The sequence below is a fragment of the Numenius arquata genome, chromosome 8 (genome assembly GCF_964106895.1).
Source record: "Numenius arquata chromosome 8, bNumArq3.hap1.1, whole genome shotgun sequence".
In the NCBI taxonomy this organism is placed as follows: domain Eukaryota; kingdom Metazoa; phylum Chordata; class Aves; order Charadriiformes; family Scolopacidae; genus Numenius; species Numenius arquata.
The window spans coordinates 33630851-33649418 of NC_133583.1; the positions used below are offsets into that span (position 1 = coordinate 33630851).

Sequence of the window (18568 nt, forward strand, 5' to 3'; positions counted from 1 at the left end):
CTGAAGATGTTTTCCATTTGTAAACCACTGCATTCAGATTGCCAGCATCACAAAAAAAAAAAAAGTCTTTATTAAAAAAAAATAATCCCCTCCCAAATCAACAAACATCTACTTCATTGATTTTCTATCCATCTTGAGTTTGTAAGCATGTAGTAATTTCATAAAACATTTAAAAATACAGACATTCTTGTAGCTGGTATAAACAGCAATGCAGAGGAGCTCTCAGACAGATCAGCCCATACATTCACTTCACTGCCTGCTTTGTCAACAAGAATCCAGCTCTATTAAAGGTTTACAAGAGGAAGGCCTTTTCTACAGACAAAAGACCAAAGCTGGTGTGTGAATATACTTTATTAACTAATTCCTTCAGGGGGAAAAAGCAAAACAAAACTATCCTAATCACAAGTGGCACAAATTGCGCACGTGGATAAGGCTGAAAATCCAACAACAAATCCTAGCAAGTCAGACTTGGTGGGAGGGCGACTGCTCATGGAGGATGACAAAGGGAAGAAGGGATCAGAGGAGTACCAGACTTGCACACAAGCCTAGTCAAGTTAAACAGCACAGACGTTTTTTGGTTTGTGCTCCCTAAAAGAGAGAAAATGACACTTGTTGTAGGGATGACTACAAAATAAAAAAGACTCCTCCAAGATCACATAAGATGGCACAAACAGAACGTGCAAGGATAAAAATAGGCACTGCTCTAAAGTTACAGCTATTCATTTAATTGCAGGCACCCATTTGATTTTTACCTGTTATCACATTTATGTGAGAGAACTAACGTTCAAAGATTATCAAGAGGTTTTTTTTTCCCCCACTGTTTCTGATTATGTGTCTTAATATGTGGCTTGGAGGATATGAGAGGGAAGCATAACCCAGACATTCTAAACAGCAAGTTCTGCAAATCCTAATAAGATGGAAAGGAAGTTGGGGGAAGTGAGGGGAAGACCAGGAACTCCACAGGATTCAAGACGTGACAGATAGAGTCCCCTGCATGGTAGGACACTCTTCACACATCACATCTTAACAGATACCCCTAAATGGCCTGACATCTTTTGGGACTGCTAGCACATTTGCTGTGAAACAACTGAGAGAGATCCAATAGTTGCCTGCTCACTGTTCTTTTAAGTTGACTGGTCTCACTGCCAAACAGACAGATATAGGCACCATTCATCATCACATCCTTAATATCAAACCAAGATCATCCACTTTATACACCATGGTTACCTCTCAGGATCATCTCTCCACCTGCTATCCTTTCTTATCCGTGTTGCTAACATCTAGCCATGCTCCCCCTCCACAACCATCCCTGGCTATTCTTTACTTCCGCTACCCATTCTGTCACCTTATCATCTTTAAGCCTCAAATCAAACTCTACTCCCTTTCCTCCAAGCACGACTACCCTCCCACTGCTCAACACAAACTGCTCATACCCTCTCCAGCAATCCTCATCCTACTTTTTTTCTCCCCTCACCTTCTCATCCCATCTACTTTTACATGGACTCATATCACAATACTAATCCTCTCATCCCCAGTTTACTATCCCAACTCCCAAACCATTCCATTTGTCCCACTGCATTACCTGATACCCCCCAATCTGCTATGTTCTAACATCTCCTCCAAATCAGCTCATCTCTGCCAGCTGCACCCAGAACCTGCCCTTACTGCCTAACACCCCCTCCCCAGCCTACCTATTCCCCAAAGCAACCACCTGTCCCATTCCAACCCCTAATACCCACATGGCCCTCCCCACTCATCTCCTAAGGACATGCATTTTCTCCACTTGCTGTCACCTCAGTGCCTTTTCCCAAACATACACCATAAAGTGCCACCACAGCAATCCCCAAACCAGTGCATTCTTCCAAACTACCACCCTTCCCCAACCAGCTACCACCAGCATACCATCCATCCTATCTCAGCCTATTCCAAACCCACCTTATAACCTTCACTCATGCTTAACAAAGCCTCCCAGTCTCCATCCAAGCATCCTGTCCACCAGACTAGGCAGCCACGCATCAGCTACCTGCCCCAAACAAATCTATTCCCAAACCACGCATCCAAAAGCTTCCCACCTATCATCCTCCTTCCCAAACCAGTCACTCCTCAATCCCAATCCTTCCGCTTACCTCATGATCTCCCTTCTCAAAACACTCTCCATTCTCATCTCCGCACCCATCCATCCATCCATCCATCCATCCCCAAGCAAGCCCCCACCACAACCTGCAACACTTCAGCCCCGCAGCCCATCACCTCCCCACAACCCCTTCTTACCTCCTTACCCCATAACCTCCCACTCAGCCCACAACGCAGGCTGAAACGCCTCAGCCCCACAGCTCTTGCACTTCCCAACCCCCGTAACCTCCCACCCACCCCCCTAAAAGCCTGCAACACCTCAGTCTCCCGCCCCACAAGCTCGCATACCCCACCCGACGCCACGCCACCCCCTCAGGACAACCTGCCGCACCTCACAGCCCCACGCCCAGGCCCCACCACAACCTGCGGCGCCTCAACCCCACGGCCCCCTTCCACCTTCCACCTTCCACCCTCCACCACAACCTGCCGCGCCTCGGCCCCACAACAGCCACCCCCGCACCCTGGCCAGCCTCCCCGGTTACCTCTTGAGGTACCGGGCGTCCTCGCCCTGCATGGCGGCGAGGAGCGAGGGGGGGGGGGGAGAGGGGGGGCGGTGGAGGCCTCAGCAGGGCGCGGCCCCGCAGCTGTGCTGTTACCAGGGTGAACGCGAGCCCAGCCCCGCCCCTCCGGCTGCCAGCGCGCACGCGCTGCCGCCGCCGCCCGCGGCGCCCAGCGTGCATGCGTACTGCGCCGCCACCGCCCAGCCTGCGCCGAGTGCCGGCCGCGCGCGGCAGGGCAGGGCGGGGCCGGAGGGGCGCCCCCTGCAGGCGTGGGGGAGGCGCTGTCCCGCCGGGTCCCGGTCCCGGTCCTCGTTCCGGGGCGTGAGGTGTGAGGCGGCCTCCCCCCGGCCCGCTGGCACCCGTGGAGGTGCCGTGCCGTGCTGCGCCAGGCCCCCCCGGTGTCCCCTCAGGGTGCAATGGCCGGGCAATGGCCTTCACCCGCCGTGGTAGGTAAGTTCCCCAGGCCTAGGGCCCTCGCACATCAGGGGGTGTAGCCGACCCCCCTGAGGGCTGCCCCGCAGGCTTCTGCACCCTGGTGGGGCCGTTGACAGCCGCAGCCGCTGCCTCAGGGTTTTTCGGTGCCTTCACAGTGGGACATGGCGGCCTGCAGGCCCCATGCAGGGCAGGCCGTTTGAGGCTGGTCCCCTAGCAAAGTTAATGGGGCTGAGGAGAGCGAGGGTCCTGGTGGGGCATGGCCAAGGTTCTTGAGCCCTGAGGGCATCAAGAAACAGTTCTGCTGTTACAGAAAGATCCCACCTCTTTCATACCTGGTACTTCAGGAAGTTGTGAGCAGCAGGAGTAGGGGGACTTCATGTTCCTGGTTACAGTATTTAGGGGATGATTGAAGAAGGGCTGTTGTGGTCTCCTGCCCCATTATGGCCATCTGAGCTGTCACTTTTCCTCAGCACCACCTCTTAGCTAAGCCCAACCTTAAGGCAGCCTTGGTCAGGAAGGTGTTTTGAAACATAATCTTCTCTTGAGTCAACAGCGTTGTTGCTCAGCCACTGACACACAGGAGGCATGGGGATGATACTGCTGTAGCTCCAGCCTCAGACAAGTGGCTGGAAATTCAAAATCATGTTGGAAAATTTACACTGTATGGCCAGCACCTGCATCTTCTTTGTTTTTATCTTGTTTCCCAGTCACACTAAAGAACAACCAAACAGCATCTTAACCAAGAGGTATCAGAAGTGATCTTAATGGGCTGTAGGTCAACTAAAGTTTGTATCAGAGCAGCATCCAGTCCCAAATGGAGTTTCCTCTAGGCTATTTGTTCTAATATCCCTGATAGCAGTAAAGCAGGCCAATCCCCAGCTGCCCAAGGATCCTGCTGTCCATTGGATAGAAACTAACATAGAGAACTAGAGGCAGCAGTGTCTTGTTGGCTTTTTGAACTCTGTACTTTTTCAAAATAGATTTAATTTCTGCTTATATTTATAAAAGTGTGTGGGATTGGCAGAAATCATTACTTCAAGAGTTGTTCGAGGAGCAGGAATAGTTGTTTGGGTTTTAGAATAAAAGGACAATACCACTCTGTAGCAACTAACAGCAGTTAAATATAAGATGCAGGGTAGGTCCATGCCTGTGCTCTTTACTGTACTACAGCTCCATGACATACAACTGAAATGGCTGTCTACCCAGAGTCATAGGAGTGATACAGAAATAAATAATAGGTAACTAAGCTTTTGGTTTTGTTGTGGCCAAACATTAAGAATAAATACTTAATGTTTACTGATCCTATTGAACACTCAATATTTTTATATTGTAACAGAGCAGCAAAAAATATTTTGTGGTGTCCATACTGTGCCCTGCCTTTCTTTTAACAGAAAATGGAAAAAGAAAGTACCCTGTGAAATATAAAGTGCTACCGTAGAGCAATGAATTTACAAAACCTTGCTAGAACACAACACTTTTGTTACTATCCTTATTCTACGTTTTATCACAGTAATATTTTCTATTAATGACAGTCATAAGGAAAAATGTATCTATGACTACCTGATCAGAGCAACAATTCTTCAGTGATTTCAGCAGCTCTTCAGATAAGCATGATCCAAACATTAAACTCTGAAGTCATATAAATAAATAGTCTGATATTTTCGGAGTACTAAGTACCTAACAATCTGCATCTATTTCACTAAGATTTTTTTTTAAATCTGGTCACATATGCCTACAAATGGAGAATAGTTTTAGACACCTATGAAAAAGTAGGTCAAAGATTACAAGATGAGAATGATACAAAAGATTGAGAGATGTGAAAAATATGACAAAAGGAGCATTTAGTGCAGTTAAGTGTGCCACGATGTTTGGGTTAAAATTGGCTGCTTGTCAGGGCCTGAAAGGACAGCAGAGCTTGTCTGAGCCTGACAGAGTCCAAATGAAAATACTTCAGCATTATAGTGATTGAGCCACAAGCAGCACCAAGATCAGATAATTTTGTCTATCTGTGATAACCACTTGATGCTGGGTTTATAAAACCACATGGCATGATCACTAAAAACCTTGTCTTGCATGGTAGATTCTTTGTAGTGAAAATTAAATTGTAAAACAAATGCTGCCCAAGGTCTGATTCTCCAGCCTTTTCCTGAGCTGTTGATGTTGCTTTGCACAATTTCTTATATTCTTTTTGTTATAGTGTGATGAGGTTTATGGCATTACCATGGGACTCTGGAGATTCCCCTCACCTCCACGTTAGAAGCATACACAAGGAGAAAGAAAGAGCGGTATTTGAGGCAGAAGGGTCATCAAATTGCAAAGAGAAGCTGGAAGGTGCAGTATTTCTGTGTTTCTCTCCTTTTTTCTTTTGTTTGGGTGGGTTTGGGTTTTGTTTTTTTTCTTAGAGCAGTTGTAAGAAATACTATTCTGGAGTCACGTAGAAGAAAAGATTTTTTTTAGTGAAGGAATACAAATAAGGGTGAGAATGGTAGAGGAAGTTGCATGAAGAGAAGCTGTGTGAGAGAGGAGTGAGTAGGTAGTTAGAACAAGAGGAAAGAACTGTGGAGTCTTCTCAAGTTAAATGTATTGTAGAATAAGCGTAGAAGAAATGGACAGCAACGTTTTTGTAGAGTAAGTACAGATGAAGAAATGAACGTTTTTTTCTTTGTTTGCATTAAAAAAGCGAAAACTTTTTAATGTCATTGAGAAGGTACACTTTTATGAAAATAAATTGAGATGTCTTTTTTTTTTCTCAAGCTGTGGCCAGATGTTCTTAACCAGATACACACACTTTGACATCAGAGCAACACCCACCGTATCTCATGGTAACTTAGTTCTATTTTTTCCTATTTGTTGTCTTAGTATAAAACAAATACATTATGACTGCAAAGTACCATGCTGAGCCTGATGTTGAAGTCAAAAAAGATGCTTCCATTGTCTTCAGTGAGCTTTCAATGGGCCTTTGGTATATAACCATGAGACTGTGTGTTGAAAATGCCTTGGGGTCTGATTTCTTCAAAGTTTCATTGAATTCTACACAATTTTTTTCATCATTGTGAAAAAAAACCTCCAACAAAACAACCAACATTGCTTTTCTATAGCAAATGGAATTGTTAAAATGTAATAGATTAATTTCTGTCTCGTGGAATTAAGAAACCAAAGTAACCCTGAGAATTGTAATCTCTCCATCAAAGATTGCATCTTGCTTTAAAAAAAAAAAGAATATGGGTGGATTTCAGGGGAAAAATATTGAATACAGGATGTTTTCCTAGACCTTGTAATAATGAACTATGTATAAAACTCTTTAAGGCCTTTTATTAGCTAAAACAAAGTACAGCAATCTGAAAGGATGACTTTCAGAGAAACATTTTAGGTGATTAGACTATGCCACTCGGTGGGGGATGGAGGTGATGTTGTTCTGATGTGCTGTCACATAATAAGTGATTGAGGTATGGAGGTAATAAACCCTGGGCTTAGAAGTTTATATTGGAAGGAAGAAGTGAGACGAAGCAAAGCAAAATCTGATATGCAAAGTGAAAGTCTGGCTTAACTCTTCTGGAGTAAATTAATCTTGGGACACAGATCAAGGTGATTCTTGAATGCCTTTTAGATCAGCAGTGACAGGGACATCTGGGCAAGAGAAGGGTGTTTTCAATATGACACACGATCGTGCTGGTAAATACTGGGTGCTCTTGTTATCCTTGAACAAAAATGAAATTTTTCACAAAAATGAAAACAGGAGTCTCTATGGAGAACTTGATTTGTATTTTATAATATATCTAATTCAACACTGACCTAAGTAAATGCATCAATTTGTGGCTCATTTAAACCAGTGAAGAAAATTAGCTGTAGGTTTTCATTGTTTCAGATGTAGAAAGAAAAATTTAAAGATGTGAAAAGAAGCAGACCTCTTTGTAGAGAAGCAGAGCTTTCTTTTAACTAGGCATAATAGAGCAAAGGGTATGCTGTTTTCTCCCTTGGCTTATTCAAATCAGAATTACTCACTTCCATGAAAGTGATCTTGTTTGATGGCCTTGTACGCTCGTTCACTTGGCTGAGTGAGTATATCCAGCTGGTGGTAAACTGACCTCTGCTATCTTGTGCCTCAGTGCTTCTCAGCAGCTGGAGTGGTATAAACTTTGCGTGTGCAGACCCGCACAAGCCCGCGAGGCAGCAATACAGTACCCAAGCTCAGCTGCAGGTGCTGATGTGGCAAAGCAACCATCTAACATAGACTTTCAGTGCCTGTCTTAAGGCTTGAGGGTTGCTACTTTTGGGAAAAATACCAGTTTACTCATGTCCTAAGCAAGGCTGATCTAAGAAGTGTTGGAAGATATAAAATGTACCGTAATGGTGCTACATCACTTTTTTTTCCCTTAAGGGATCAATCCTTTAAGAGGGAATTTTGCTGTGAGGAACACGGAACGGCATGTTGTCTATATTCTATAGAATCATAGAATCATTTAGGTTGGAAAAGACCTTTAAGATCATAGAGTTCAACCATAAACCTACCACTGCAAAGTCCACCACTAAACCATGTCCCTAAGTGCCACATCTACATGTCATGTTCTCTATGTGTATGTTTAGTATGTATGGTGCACTAGAATTTGTGTATTTCATTTCTGCCTATTTTCTAACAAACAACCTGAAGTGCGATATCCCTATCCAAAGAGCCAATCATGTGCTTTCACTTCGGGTTAATTTTAATTGAACTAATGAAGAAATAGAGAGATTAAATAGAAAAGTGTCCATACAAGAGTGAGCAGATGGCTTCTCTCTGCCGATATCATCTTGTGGGCCCCAGTGACAATGACGGAAATTTCTTGTGCAAAATCCTGGTTCTGCTGAAGTCAATGAGGGTTTTACCATTGACCCCAATGGGGACAGAATTTCACCTCTTAATGTTTATTAGATGCAGCAGGCAGAAAGCAGACTCATAGCTATAAAGGCTATGACATTTTATGGTTCTGACTCTGCAACCACTCAAGCACATGCTTAATTTTGCCACAGTAATAAAGTTAAGCGCCAGCTTAAGTGTTTTCAAGAAGGGGTCTCCTTTACACTTGAACAAGTCTATATTTGATCATAAATCAGGAATTCCCCCTCTTCCTCATCCCTCCCCTCCAGAAGAAAAGGATTCTGAATGTGATCATCAAATTCTTTCTACTTTGCTGAAAAATAATTGCCTTTTTTTTTCAGTTTTTGTCAAAAAAAGCAGAGAGAGAGTAAGGAATAAGTTCCTCAGCTGAAGTGGTGTTGCTCAGGTGACATTTGACTTAAAGCAAGTTACTAATTTCAAACAGAATCAAAAGGGAAATTTTAATTTCCTACAATTTATTATAAATATCTCAGTGGATATTTCCTCAGAAAAAGTGAAGATTTTGCACAACACTTTACAGCCAAAATCTTTTTCATTAAGTTTTTCCACTATCCTGGACAACTCTAGCCTTGTTCTTAGTATCAGGGCAAATCCAGCTCCTTTTGCAAATAGCAGCATTCTATATTTGTTTCCATTAATTTTAACCAAAGCACATGGGAAGCATAGCAGAGTGGAAGCACAAGGAGAGGCATTTGGGCTAGATGAATTCAGATCTGAAATCAAGCATAAAATGTTAGTGGGATAGCACTTAACCAGTGGAATAACTTACCTTAGGATTTATGACTGGATGCTTCCCCATTATTGCCAGTCTTTACGTCAGAAGATGCCTTTGTGAAACAGATGCTCCAGCTTCAACAGCCTCGTAGGTTCATAGCAAATTGTGCTGAAGCAACCTCTTCCAGTCTATCCCCCTGCCCCAAGCCAAATCATTTGAACCCCTATTGTTCCTATCACTGATATCATCTCCAGTAATGTGCATTATAGTCCTCCTGGAGAATCTATTCCAGGACTGAATTACTGTTATTGCAAGAAAACCATTCCCTTTTTCTATCAAAGCTTCTCAGCTCGGTAGTGAAAACGCTGGTCTTGATGCAGGGATCAATGGGTAGGGGTCTTTGGTGTGATGATACTGAAGAGCCAGCTAGATGCTCATGGAAGTCCCTCCTCGTTTAAGTCAAAGAAAGAGAATGTGGATGATGAGTGTACAGTAAATTCTTTCATGGGTTCTGTTCTTATACTGATTTGTTTTATCTACATCATGGTTGATATTAATGGAGGAAGTAGTCCACTGAGTGGGGGAATGATGAGTCAGTTCTAGACTCATCAGGAGCCCAAGCATATGCTGTACTTCTGTTTGATTTAGTGCACTTGCCCCTTCACCTCACTTGGTCTTCCCAGAGCTATCTGTGGCAACATGGATGGGGTGGAAACTGGAAGAATGTATACAACAGAAACAGTTGTAAGAAAAAATGTTAACTTATGTGGCAGCTGGGAGCTGATGACAAGCAGGATGCAGAGAGCGAAGGCTCATCGTTGGGGGCTGTAGCTGCATTTGCCTCACAGTTAGGACAGCCTTAAGGCTACCCTTGCTTGCTGCTTAGACCTCACCTCGTACTTCACCTAGGCCATCAGTTCTGGGTGGAATGATAACGGGCAGGAAACCTCTACCTGAGGAGTTTTCCAAACTGCCTCTGACTAGAGTGGATGTGACTTGCAGGCAGCCCGAGCTCTGGAGCAGCTTACGTTCTGGGTGCTGTCCGAGCTGGCTCAGCACAGAGACGGCCAGAGGGATTGCTGGCTGTGAAACACAGTGAAGTAACAGCAGGAAAGTGTATGGGGTGCCCGGAAGAGGCTGTGTCAGAAGAGGAAGGTGATGGTGTTCAAAACAAGGTGTATGGGGGACAACAGGAGACTTGAGAGGTGGAAGGGAACATGGGTTGAAGAATATTTCTTCACCCTGCCAGCTGTTCTTTCCATGAGTCTGGAAAGTACTGTGGGAAGGAAGGATCCGGAGGCTGGTCTGGCAGGCCCGTGGGTAAGAAAATATGAGAGCCCAGGAGTTCAGCTCTGGTAATTACTATTTCTCATGAGCTTCTGGGTTACAATAATGGAAGTTTTACAATGCTGTTGAACTGTGTGTTGAAAAAACAATCCTTCAGCTTTCAACTAATTTAGTTACCATCTGTAAGCTGTTTAGGTAATTCCCCTCATTTCACTTTCCCCATTTAATTTTGCTATGTATGCCTTTTCTTCATTACACCTCCTACATATGCATCTGTACAGGCACAGAGTAGCACATAGGTGTGTAACTCAGGATTTTCTATAGAACTGGAAAACACAATTGTCACTGATGTGCTTTGTGGGCAGAACTGGATAATAATAGATTACTATAGCCCATCCACAGATAGTAGGCATTTTTCTGTGGGGACCTGTGGTCTGTTCCTCACACCAGTGCATTTTAGACAGACACGGAAAGTGCAAAATACATAAATAAAAAGTGCTTTATCCTACAAAGCTCCAACATTGGCTTTTATGTAGATATCTGAGTTTTATTTTGTGTCTTCTGTACAAAACTCAATTTGCTGTTGGTTTTTGGATTTCAAAGTCAACATTTTAAAGTTGTCCTTAGTTCACCCAGCTCCAGCTAAGTATTGCATCTCATGTGATTCGTAAGATTTCCCTGGAACCCAGGGGCATATCAGTTGTCATAGCAAGGCACAGTGAGGTGAGCTAATTAATAGCATTCCAACATATCCTGGGCTTTATTGGCTAATAGTGAAGAATCCCAGAAGAAGGAAAGCACTGTAATTGTGCCAGATCCATCCTGTGTTTCCTAAAGTTTCATTCTTGAATTTTTTCCATATATATTATATTGTCTCAATGCCAATGCTCATGGTCCCTAAAATTAAAAGCATTCCTCATAAAGGGGATTATGAGATTAAAAATATTGCTCATAAAGAACACGTTGATCCTCACTGGGAGGATCATAGATGTAAAAACATCAAATTACTGATGTCACCAAATAAAACTAATTTAGGAGATAACAGTGCATTTTTAAAGAAATAGTGGGGATGTGTTAGATTTACAAACTGCAAGAACTTTCCTCCCCAGTATGGTCATTCTTCATTTATCATTTTATAATAAGAAAACCCCTTAAACTTAAAGTTAGTTTCATACAAATGTCACTTGCTAGCTTTCTTGCTAATCCAGAGGAAATATTATCCTAGTGGTCCCTAAGGTCCAATGTCTAGGTGTTGGATACATGATAAACTTACTTGAAGCTTTCTTAGTGAGATATAGTCCTCTGGAGACAGCTGTGGATTTAATTTTTCAAGCTTTAGTACAACCTAACCCCTTAAAAATAAGATTTAAGTTTCCCTTGTCAGGTCACTTAAGAGTTTCTTCTTTTATTTTACTCTTTTTTTTTTCCCTCCTCTGCTACTTGCCCAGACTTCTAATCCCCAGCCTCTGGAGGAAACATTTAACCATCTCGAACTTTTCATGTCTTGATTATTTTTTGTTCCAAAGGACAACATACATATATTTGGCTTTTGAACAGTTCCAGTCTGAGAGCTCAGATAGAAAGTGTTCTTGCAAAGCAAATAGTTTCCAGTCTTGATCATTTAGGTTTCTACTTTCAGTTCTGAACAAAGGTGTTTTTTGCAAATCTTGAGCCATTCCTTTGTGTAAGAGCAATATTTCACAAGAAGAGGTGTGTTTATAGTCTGTGCAATCCATGTTCCTGTGTGTTTATGCTGTCCAGGAGTTGGGCTTAATCTAGTTTTGTTGTCCCTTGATACTTATCACTTAGTTTTCCAGAAATTGAGTTTAATGTTCCAAGGCATGCACAGGATTTAACTGCATAGTTCCTGGTATTGTGAAACTCCACACAATGCAGAGACAAGTTGGGGATGAAGGCTGTCCAAGACAGCAATGTCACAGATACACTGTATCTGAAATGCAGGGAGTAGTATACTGTGATACTTTTACCCATACGCTAAAAATGCTGCTGAGAGCTGCTGACCTCCTTTAATTTCCCTGGTGTGCCCAGACACACACACGTGGCTTCTGCCAGACCATTCCTTCTCAGGAGCTAAAGGTGGAAGAGACCTTACAAGGTCACTTGTCAGATTTGTTCCCTACAGCCAACTTTTCTTTTTTCCTTTCAGCTTATTTTCCTTTGCCTTCCTCAGGAAATTAGTTTTATTTTGCCTTACCTATCCATGCATTCATCACATCTCTTCTTCCTCCCTCTCATAAATTCATGACATGTTGGCCAAGTGCAATCACCATTGAAAGATGTGCACAGAGTTTGAAAGTTAATTAAGTTCCTAGAGGTTTGTGTGCTCTGGCTGCCAGGTAAATGAGAGAGATCCACAATAGGGACTGCGCTGAGGGAGAGTTAAGCGGAGTTCAGCTCTTTGGCAGCTGCAAGGAGTCAGTTACTCTGTGCATGCTAGCCAGACAGACAGCACAGATGAACAGGCTGGCCAAGGTGTTCTGGAGCAGCTCCAGACTGGCTGCAGCACAGGCAGTTTCTTGTCCGGGGTGGATCTTTCACGATAGATGGCAAGTGAGAGGAGGTATGTGACTTATTTCAGGTAGAAGTAGTAAGACACAAATCTGAAAGAAATGAAGTGTCATGTTGCTCTATGGCTTACAGAACAACACATTTTCCAGTCTAGTTTTAACTGTCCTAACAAAAAGGATGTTCTCCATCACTGCTATGAAATATGTTGCTGTACCGGATCAGGGAACTGCCAGTCTGATGTTTGCCATCCTAGCCAACAGCAGGGAGGGGTCCGCAGAGCTCCAGATCTGAAGGCCTGGATCATTACATCTCAGACTCTGTAATAAGAGTTGCACATGGTTAAATGACCTCTCTAACCCATGGTCTGCCCACATCACTTCTTTCTATACATTTGTTGTTATCCCTTGCACTTTCTACCTCAGGTTGGAGTTTCTGTTTTGTCAATGATGTTTACACTCCAGAGAAAGGCCATACCCTCCTGGCATCACCACTCTCATGTCACATCACTACCATGTGCCCTGGTATGCCCAGGATGGGGGCTTTCATGCCTGGGCCTTCTAAGAGTTCAGGAAAATACCTAGTCTGTCTCTGTGCAGGAGCAGCATGTAAGTACTAAGAACCAGCCAAAGCACATTTCCTAGCTAATGGGTTTAAACTGTTTCCCTAGGCATTGCTGCCGTTTGCTGTCAGAGACAAGATAGCTGGGCAGGATGCTTTTCAGTCTGAGCAGATGGGTCAGTCCCAGCCTTAGGTTGTAAGGATCCAGCTGAGAGCAAGTGGAAAGGTATGTTTTTCTGTCAGTGTTGTGTGTAGAAGGAGCTTTGATGGTGTTGGTTGCCATCTTTCTTTTGCTTTGGAATTGAAAATAAAGCCTTGAGAGACTTTTTAACAAAGCATTTCTGGCAGTTGCGTGCCAGAGCTGAAAGACTTGAACTTAACTCCCGTTTGCCCAGTTATCCCACAGGCATTTCTGAGCTTCTTATGCTGTTTCCTGAGCGTGCAACGTCCTCTTTATGCTGGCTCACCAAACCACTATCCCCTCTGGTCACTCCTTAAAACTCTCTTCCTATGTGCAGTCCACAACGGCTGAGACAGCCAGTCTCCAGGCCCCCTTCCTCCTTCGTTAGGGAGCTGTGCCTGCGTTCTTAAACACAGAGCTATGGGGGCATATGAACTATGCATAAAGCATGCAGAAGGCTACAGCTAACTTGATCCTGCATTTCCCAAAACCCACAAACCCTGCCATTCAGCCAGAAGGAGATTTTTGTTAGCTTTCACCTAGAAAAGGAGCTTTATCATGTGCTTGAGCCAACAGAGGGCAATATACGCAAAATTCAATATTGAGAAGAAATGCTTTTAAAAGATGACTCTAAGCAGCCCAGCCCTTACTGTATCTGGAGTCACATATCACAGTGAAAGGCGGCATTCCACGCTGGACCTAAAACCTTCTCAGGCTCCATCAATTAAACCACCACATATGGGGTGGAAGAGACTCAGCAAGGAACTCTCACTAGGGTTCAATGAAAACCAGATGTTGTGGGCACAGCTGTCATGCTTCTTATCAAGAACAACAGAGCAGCCCCTGCTGCAGTTTCATCAGGAACCCTGCCCTTCCTTCCCTTCAGCCCCAGCACTACAGAGAGTCCCTAACCAGAACCAAATAAAATCCTCACAGCCAAAGCATGCAGGAGTCCTCCCCAAATATCGCTATTTACGTTAGCATACTGTTTATGGATCTCCAAATCAGGGTCCCGCTGTGACTGTCGCCGTGCTTGAGACATGATGAGACAGGCTCCCACTCCTACCTAAGAGTGCCTTCACTCAGTCCCTTAAAAATGTAATTTAATGTTGGCTCCAGAGCTAGGAGGATTAGAGGGAAAGAACCATGTATTCCCTCCGTAGGGATAAAGCTCTGGCCAATTTCATTTACATGAATTATAATGTATTTACCCATAGGGCTCACATGCTGTGTTTTGTTGCTTTAGATGGAATTCCAGATTGCTAAATTCCAATTGTATAAATGATAGCAGATTGCTGCTGTGACTGCACCCGTGAAAGCACACAGGAATTGTGCAGGATATGCCCTGAAGGGCGTGAGTCATCCTGACCTACAGGCAGTGAACTCAGTTTTGGAAAAGTGGTTCAAAGCAAGGGTTTCTCATGAGAGATCAGAAGCCCTATCCCAAGGTTGGGTCTTTGCCTAAGGACCTGTTTTGCTCTGCATTTCCTTGGGTCCTTTTGCCACAGAGTGAATTTGCAAGACTGACAAGTCTGCTGGTGACAACAACATTATTGTTGTTTGCACTTGTAAATGATACACTGAAACCAAATTTACCTAAATTTAATTACAAATGAACAAATAAAGAAGTGGAAGAAGGGAAATAACCCTGCAAACAAAACAAAACATTTTGTTTGGCCTGACACAGAATTTTTTTTTTGGGTGAGAAGAGAGAAATATTTCAGTTTCTCGTCAACCCAAAACACTATTTTTTCTTAATTCCACACTCAACTCAAAACCAAATTATTTTCACAGTAATGCTTCTGAAGACTGCTGAGTCTAATTGGACCCATGAGTGGAGTTTAGGTGGGTGAGGACTGTGACTAAGAGTTCTGGACTTCAGCAAGTCAGACAATTAGTGTGTCCATTGTCATATTACTATTTCCCAGCTTGACACCCAGGCACTGGCGTGCACTGTTGCTCTGAATAAGCCACTGAAGCTGCAGTCAGAACAATACAGGCAGTTGCTTTTCTGGCTGCAGCAAAGTTGGTTGTAAAGGTTACCACCTGCCATCCAACCTGCAGCTGTTCTTCACTGCCCTCATAACTGCATGTGTGCTCTCTGCCTGTGCCGCTTCTATCAACATGATCCTGTGGTTTTCAGGAACTTCTAAAAACCTGTTGTCAAAGATAAAACAAAAATTACTTGCTTTAACCACATTATTCCTGACAGCATATGCCAGGCATGAGCGTGTGGGAGAAGAATTAATATAGAGGCCTTTTTAAGATAAAGAGACGTCTTACAGCAGTCCTGATGGCTTGTCCGTGTGGAAATCAGATTGCATACCAGGTGTTTTGTAAGCAGAACACAGTAATTTAAAGGCAAAATTGACCCTTTGTGACCCACATGATATGTGGAACTAGTGCACGTTTTTCTCTTCTGTGCAGCTGATGTGTTTCAGAAGTAGCGTATTTATCTCAGATCTGCAGAGACAGGTAGTTACCTACTAATATAAAAGTAAGTGCAACTTCTCTTTCAATACCCTGATGCTCCAACAAACAGATCTGCCTTGGATCTTGCAGTGATTCATCATAAGCCATCTGATACCTTATTTTAAACCTGCTACCCTAAGGCAGAGATCAGCTGCAAGTATTTTAACAAGAAGCTGCTCTAGCTGATCCTTCATTTTAATCTGTGATAAAACTAGAACTGCCTGATCTCATGGGGAGGAAGAAGACACATGGAGGAACTACTTGTTTGCACACATAAATACACACACATTCTTATTTTAAACCAGAAGCTGTTCCAGGCAATGACTGTCATGCGTTATGGCTGTGTGTACTATTATTTTAGTGTAGAGCTTCAGTTTATCCAGAGGTCCAGATTCTCCAGCATCCCTACTACCAACAAAAAAGCTGGCTAGCTGGCTTCAATTTCAGAAAGAGTCAAATGGCCTTTTGGAAAAGGAAACTAAAGTTAAGAAGTGGGTTTACTCACATTTTAGCAGCGATCCTACAAGCAGTATGGGTACCATTATGCCCATACTAAAGCCCCACACTTCTTGTTAATGGATATGTAAGGTATATAATAGTGCTTGAATTGTTTGCAGCTTCTGTTCAGAATATGGGGTTCGGAGACAACATGAAGCAGTTGTGAGTTGTTCTTAGCAGAAGACATTAAGATGCTGCTGTTGAAAAGTAAGAGAATATAGCATCCACTTTTTGAAAAAAAACCCCTGCTATTTCTGTGGTGTTTTTCAGGCACTTAGGGGCACAAATCTATGTTTCTGCCTAACCTTTGACAGCAATAGGAAGTGCTTTGGAAGTGCTTTAAAAGGCTTGATGCTGTTGTGATTCACCTACTTAGCTCCACTAGTATCTGAGGACTGAGTGCATGTTCACAGTAACTCTTAGATTATAGAACTGTTTGGAACAGGGGTTTAGTCTTGATCACATGCGAACAGAAAAAACAGAATTAGTGTTTATGCATCCATCTGTAGATCTTCACTCTTTTTGTGTGGGGTGGGACTACTGTGAGTCAGACTCAGCACTAATTTCTCAAAAATAGTTATAACGATACTCAGCCTGAAAAACTAATCCTGTGAACTCTATTTTCTGACACATTTGTGTTGGATGGCTGAGAATTGTACCTTGGAAAGAGAGATGCAGATGTACTCCTGCCCATCCCTCCTTATGGGTTTTATGGTATTTCAGAAGAGCAAAACTCACTTTGCTCTTCTGACACCAGGATGAGACCTATCTCTCTACCCCATGTACTGTTTTGATGGAAGCTTTGTAGTAGTTCTGGGATTTGTTTGAGTTAGATCGATTTAAATGTTGTTTGGTGATGGGGTAATAAAAGTCATACAGAAACCTACACATGATTGCACATATCTTTTTTCCTAAGGAAAGTGGGCTAGCAGAATGTTATGAGAAGATCACTAGCAGGGCATTAAAAAGATAGGGAGCGACCCTGAAATACGCCCTGTTTCCCATGTGCATGTATTCACTGTCATAATTGGCCAGGTTCTTAGAGGGTGTAAATCGAGAGCTGGGGCACTTGGTAGGCACCAGGGAACCCAAAGAGAGAGTTAAGCCCCACTTGTGCACAAGCACAGAAGGCAGGAGAAACTGTACCCTTTTCTGCTTTTGCACTTCGTGCCTTCCTCGTGAATGCAAAGGCCTGGGCGCCTGTGGACCTCATAAGCGTCAAAGCTATGGGGAGCCCTGGGGCTGTGGTCCCAGCACCCTCCACAGTGCTGTCCCAGCGTTTGACTCCACTAGGACACGTCAGGGCTTAGGTTTCATGCTTGGAGTCACTGCTATCTCCAAGCACAGGGTCACTTTGTTACACAATGGGCATTGCCAAAACTACAGCCATGACAAATGTGAAACGTGGTGTCAAATGTGGAACAGGTGGGCTCTGAGTTCCTCCGGGTGTCTTTTGTCAGTGATAAAGTGAGCTTGTGCAATGTCTTTCCAAAGCATTAACATGCTGTCTTGACGCATCCGTTCCTGGCACACTAACTGGCGAGTGGCTGAAAATAGATAAGCAAAGTGAAAGGGCCAGATTTGTGAGAAAACCAAAAGATACACCAGGATTGTGTCTGGGCCCAGATATTTCAAAATTAGTTGGAGAGAGCCTTATGCTTGTCTGATAGATATATAACCAGGAAGAAATTTGAGACTGAATAATTAAAGGGATAGCTGAAGTTTCTAAAGCTGGCCCTTCCCTCTGTTCAAGGAAGGGCTCAGACTTTGGTGCAGTGGCTCCAGAGCTGATATAACCACTGCCATGATCCCGCTTTCCCCACCCCATACTGAAAGGCGTGTTTCTGCCTCCCTTCCTGCACTTTTATGGCAATTGTAAGCTCTGCAGTGAGCTGGTTCACAGTGCTGACCTGACAGAAAAAGCCAATCGATGTAGCAAGCTGAAATGGCTCAGCAGAGACCCCAATAGAAGAATGTGTGAGCAAGGAGAGGTGTGAGTGTAGAGATGTATCTTCTAGTACTTAGATTACCTTTGGCTGTCATTGAACCACCTGCAGCACACCTCTCTGACAGGGTACAGGGAAGAGGTAAGGCTGTTGTGTATTGTGGCTGTATAGCTACCTCCTCCACACTGCAATCCCAGGTGGCTGTTCCAGCCCCCATGTTGTAGCACATCACAAATTCCTTTGTGTCAGCTGTGGGCTGGATTGGAGAACTGATCCAACTTGAAAGAAAAATAAGTATATTTTTCTGAATTATCTTATTCACTGACCTGTTCACCAAAACGTTTGCATGATCATGTAAAGTGGAACAACTCGGGGAGCAGCATGCCAATGAAGTTAGGTGAGAATGAATAGTACAGGATGGTAGCTGGGGAAACAAAA

General features: G+C 43.6%; 1 protein-coding gene across 2 annotated transcripts in view; it reads right to left on the reverse strand.

The window, feature by feature from the left end:
• KIFAP3 (kinesin associated protein 3) overlaps window positions 1–2753 on the reverse strand; it is a 72477-nt gene extending 69724 nt beyond the window's left edge. Inside the window, exon 1 of one of the 2 annotated variants that reach the window (XM_074151553.1) lies at window positions 2616–2753. In XM_074151553.1, the coding sequence (XP_074007654.1) occupies window positions 2616–2647 (32 nt within the window). In that variant the 5' untranslated portion in view covers window positions 2648–2753. The remainder of the gene's footprint in view (window positions 1–2615) is intronic. The other variant, XM_074151554.1, reaches the window with a different exon arrangement.
• Between the last annotated feature and the right edge of the window lie 15815 nt (window positions 2754–18568).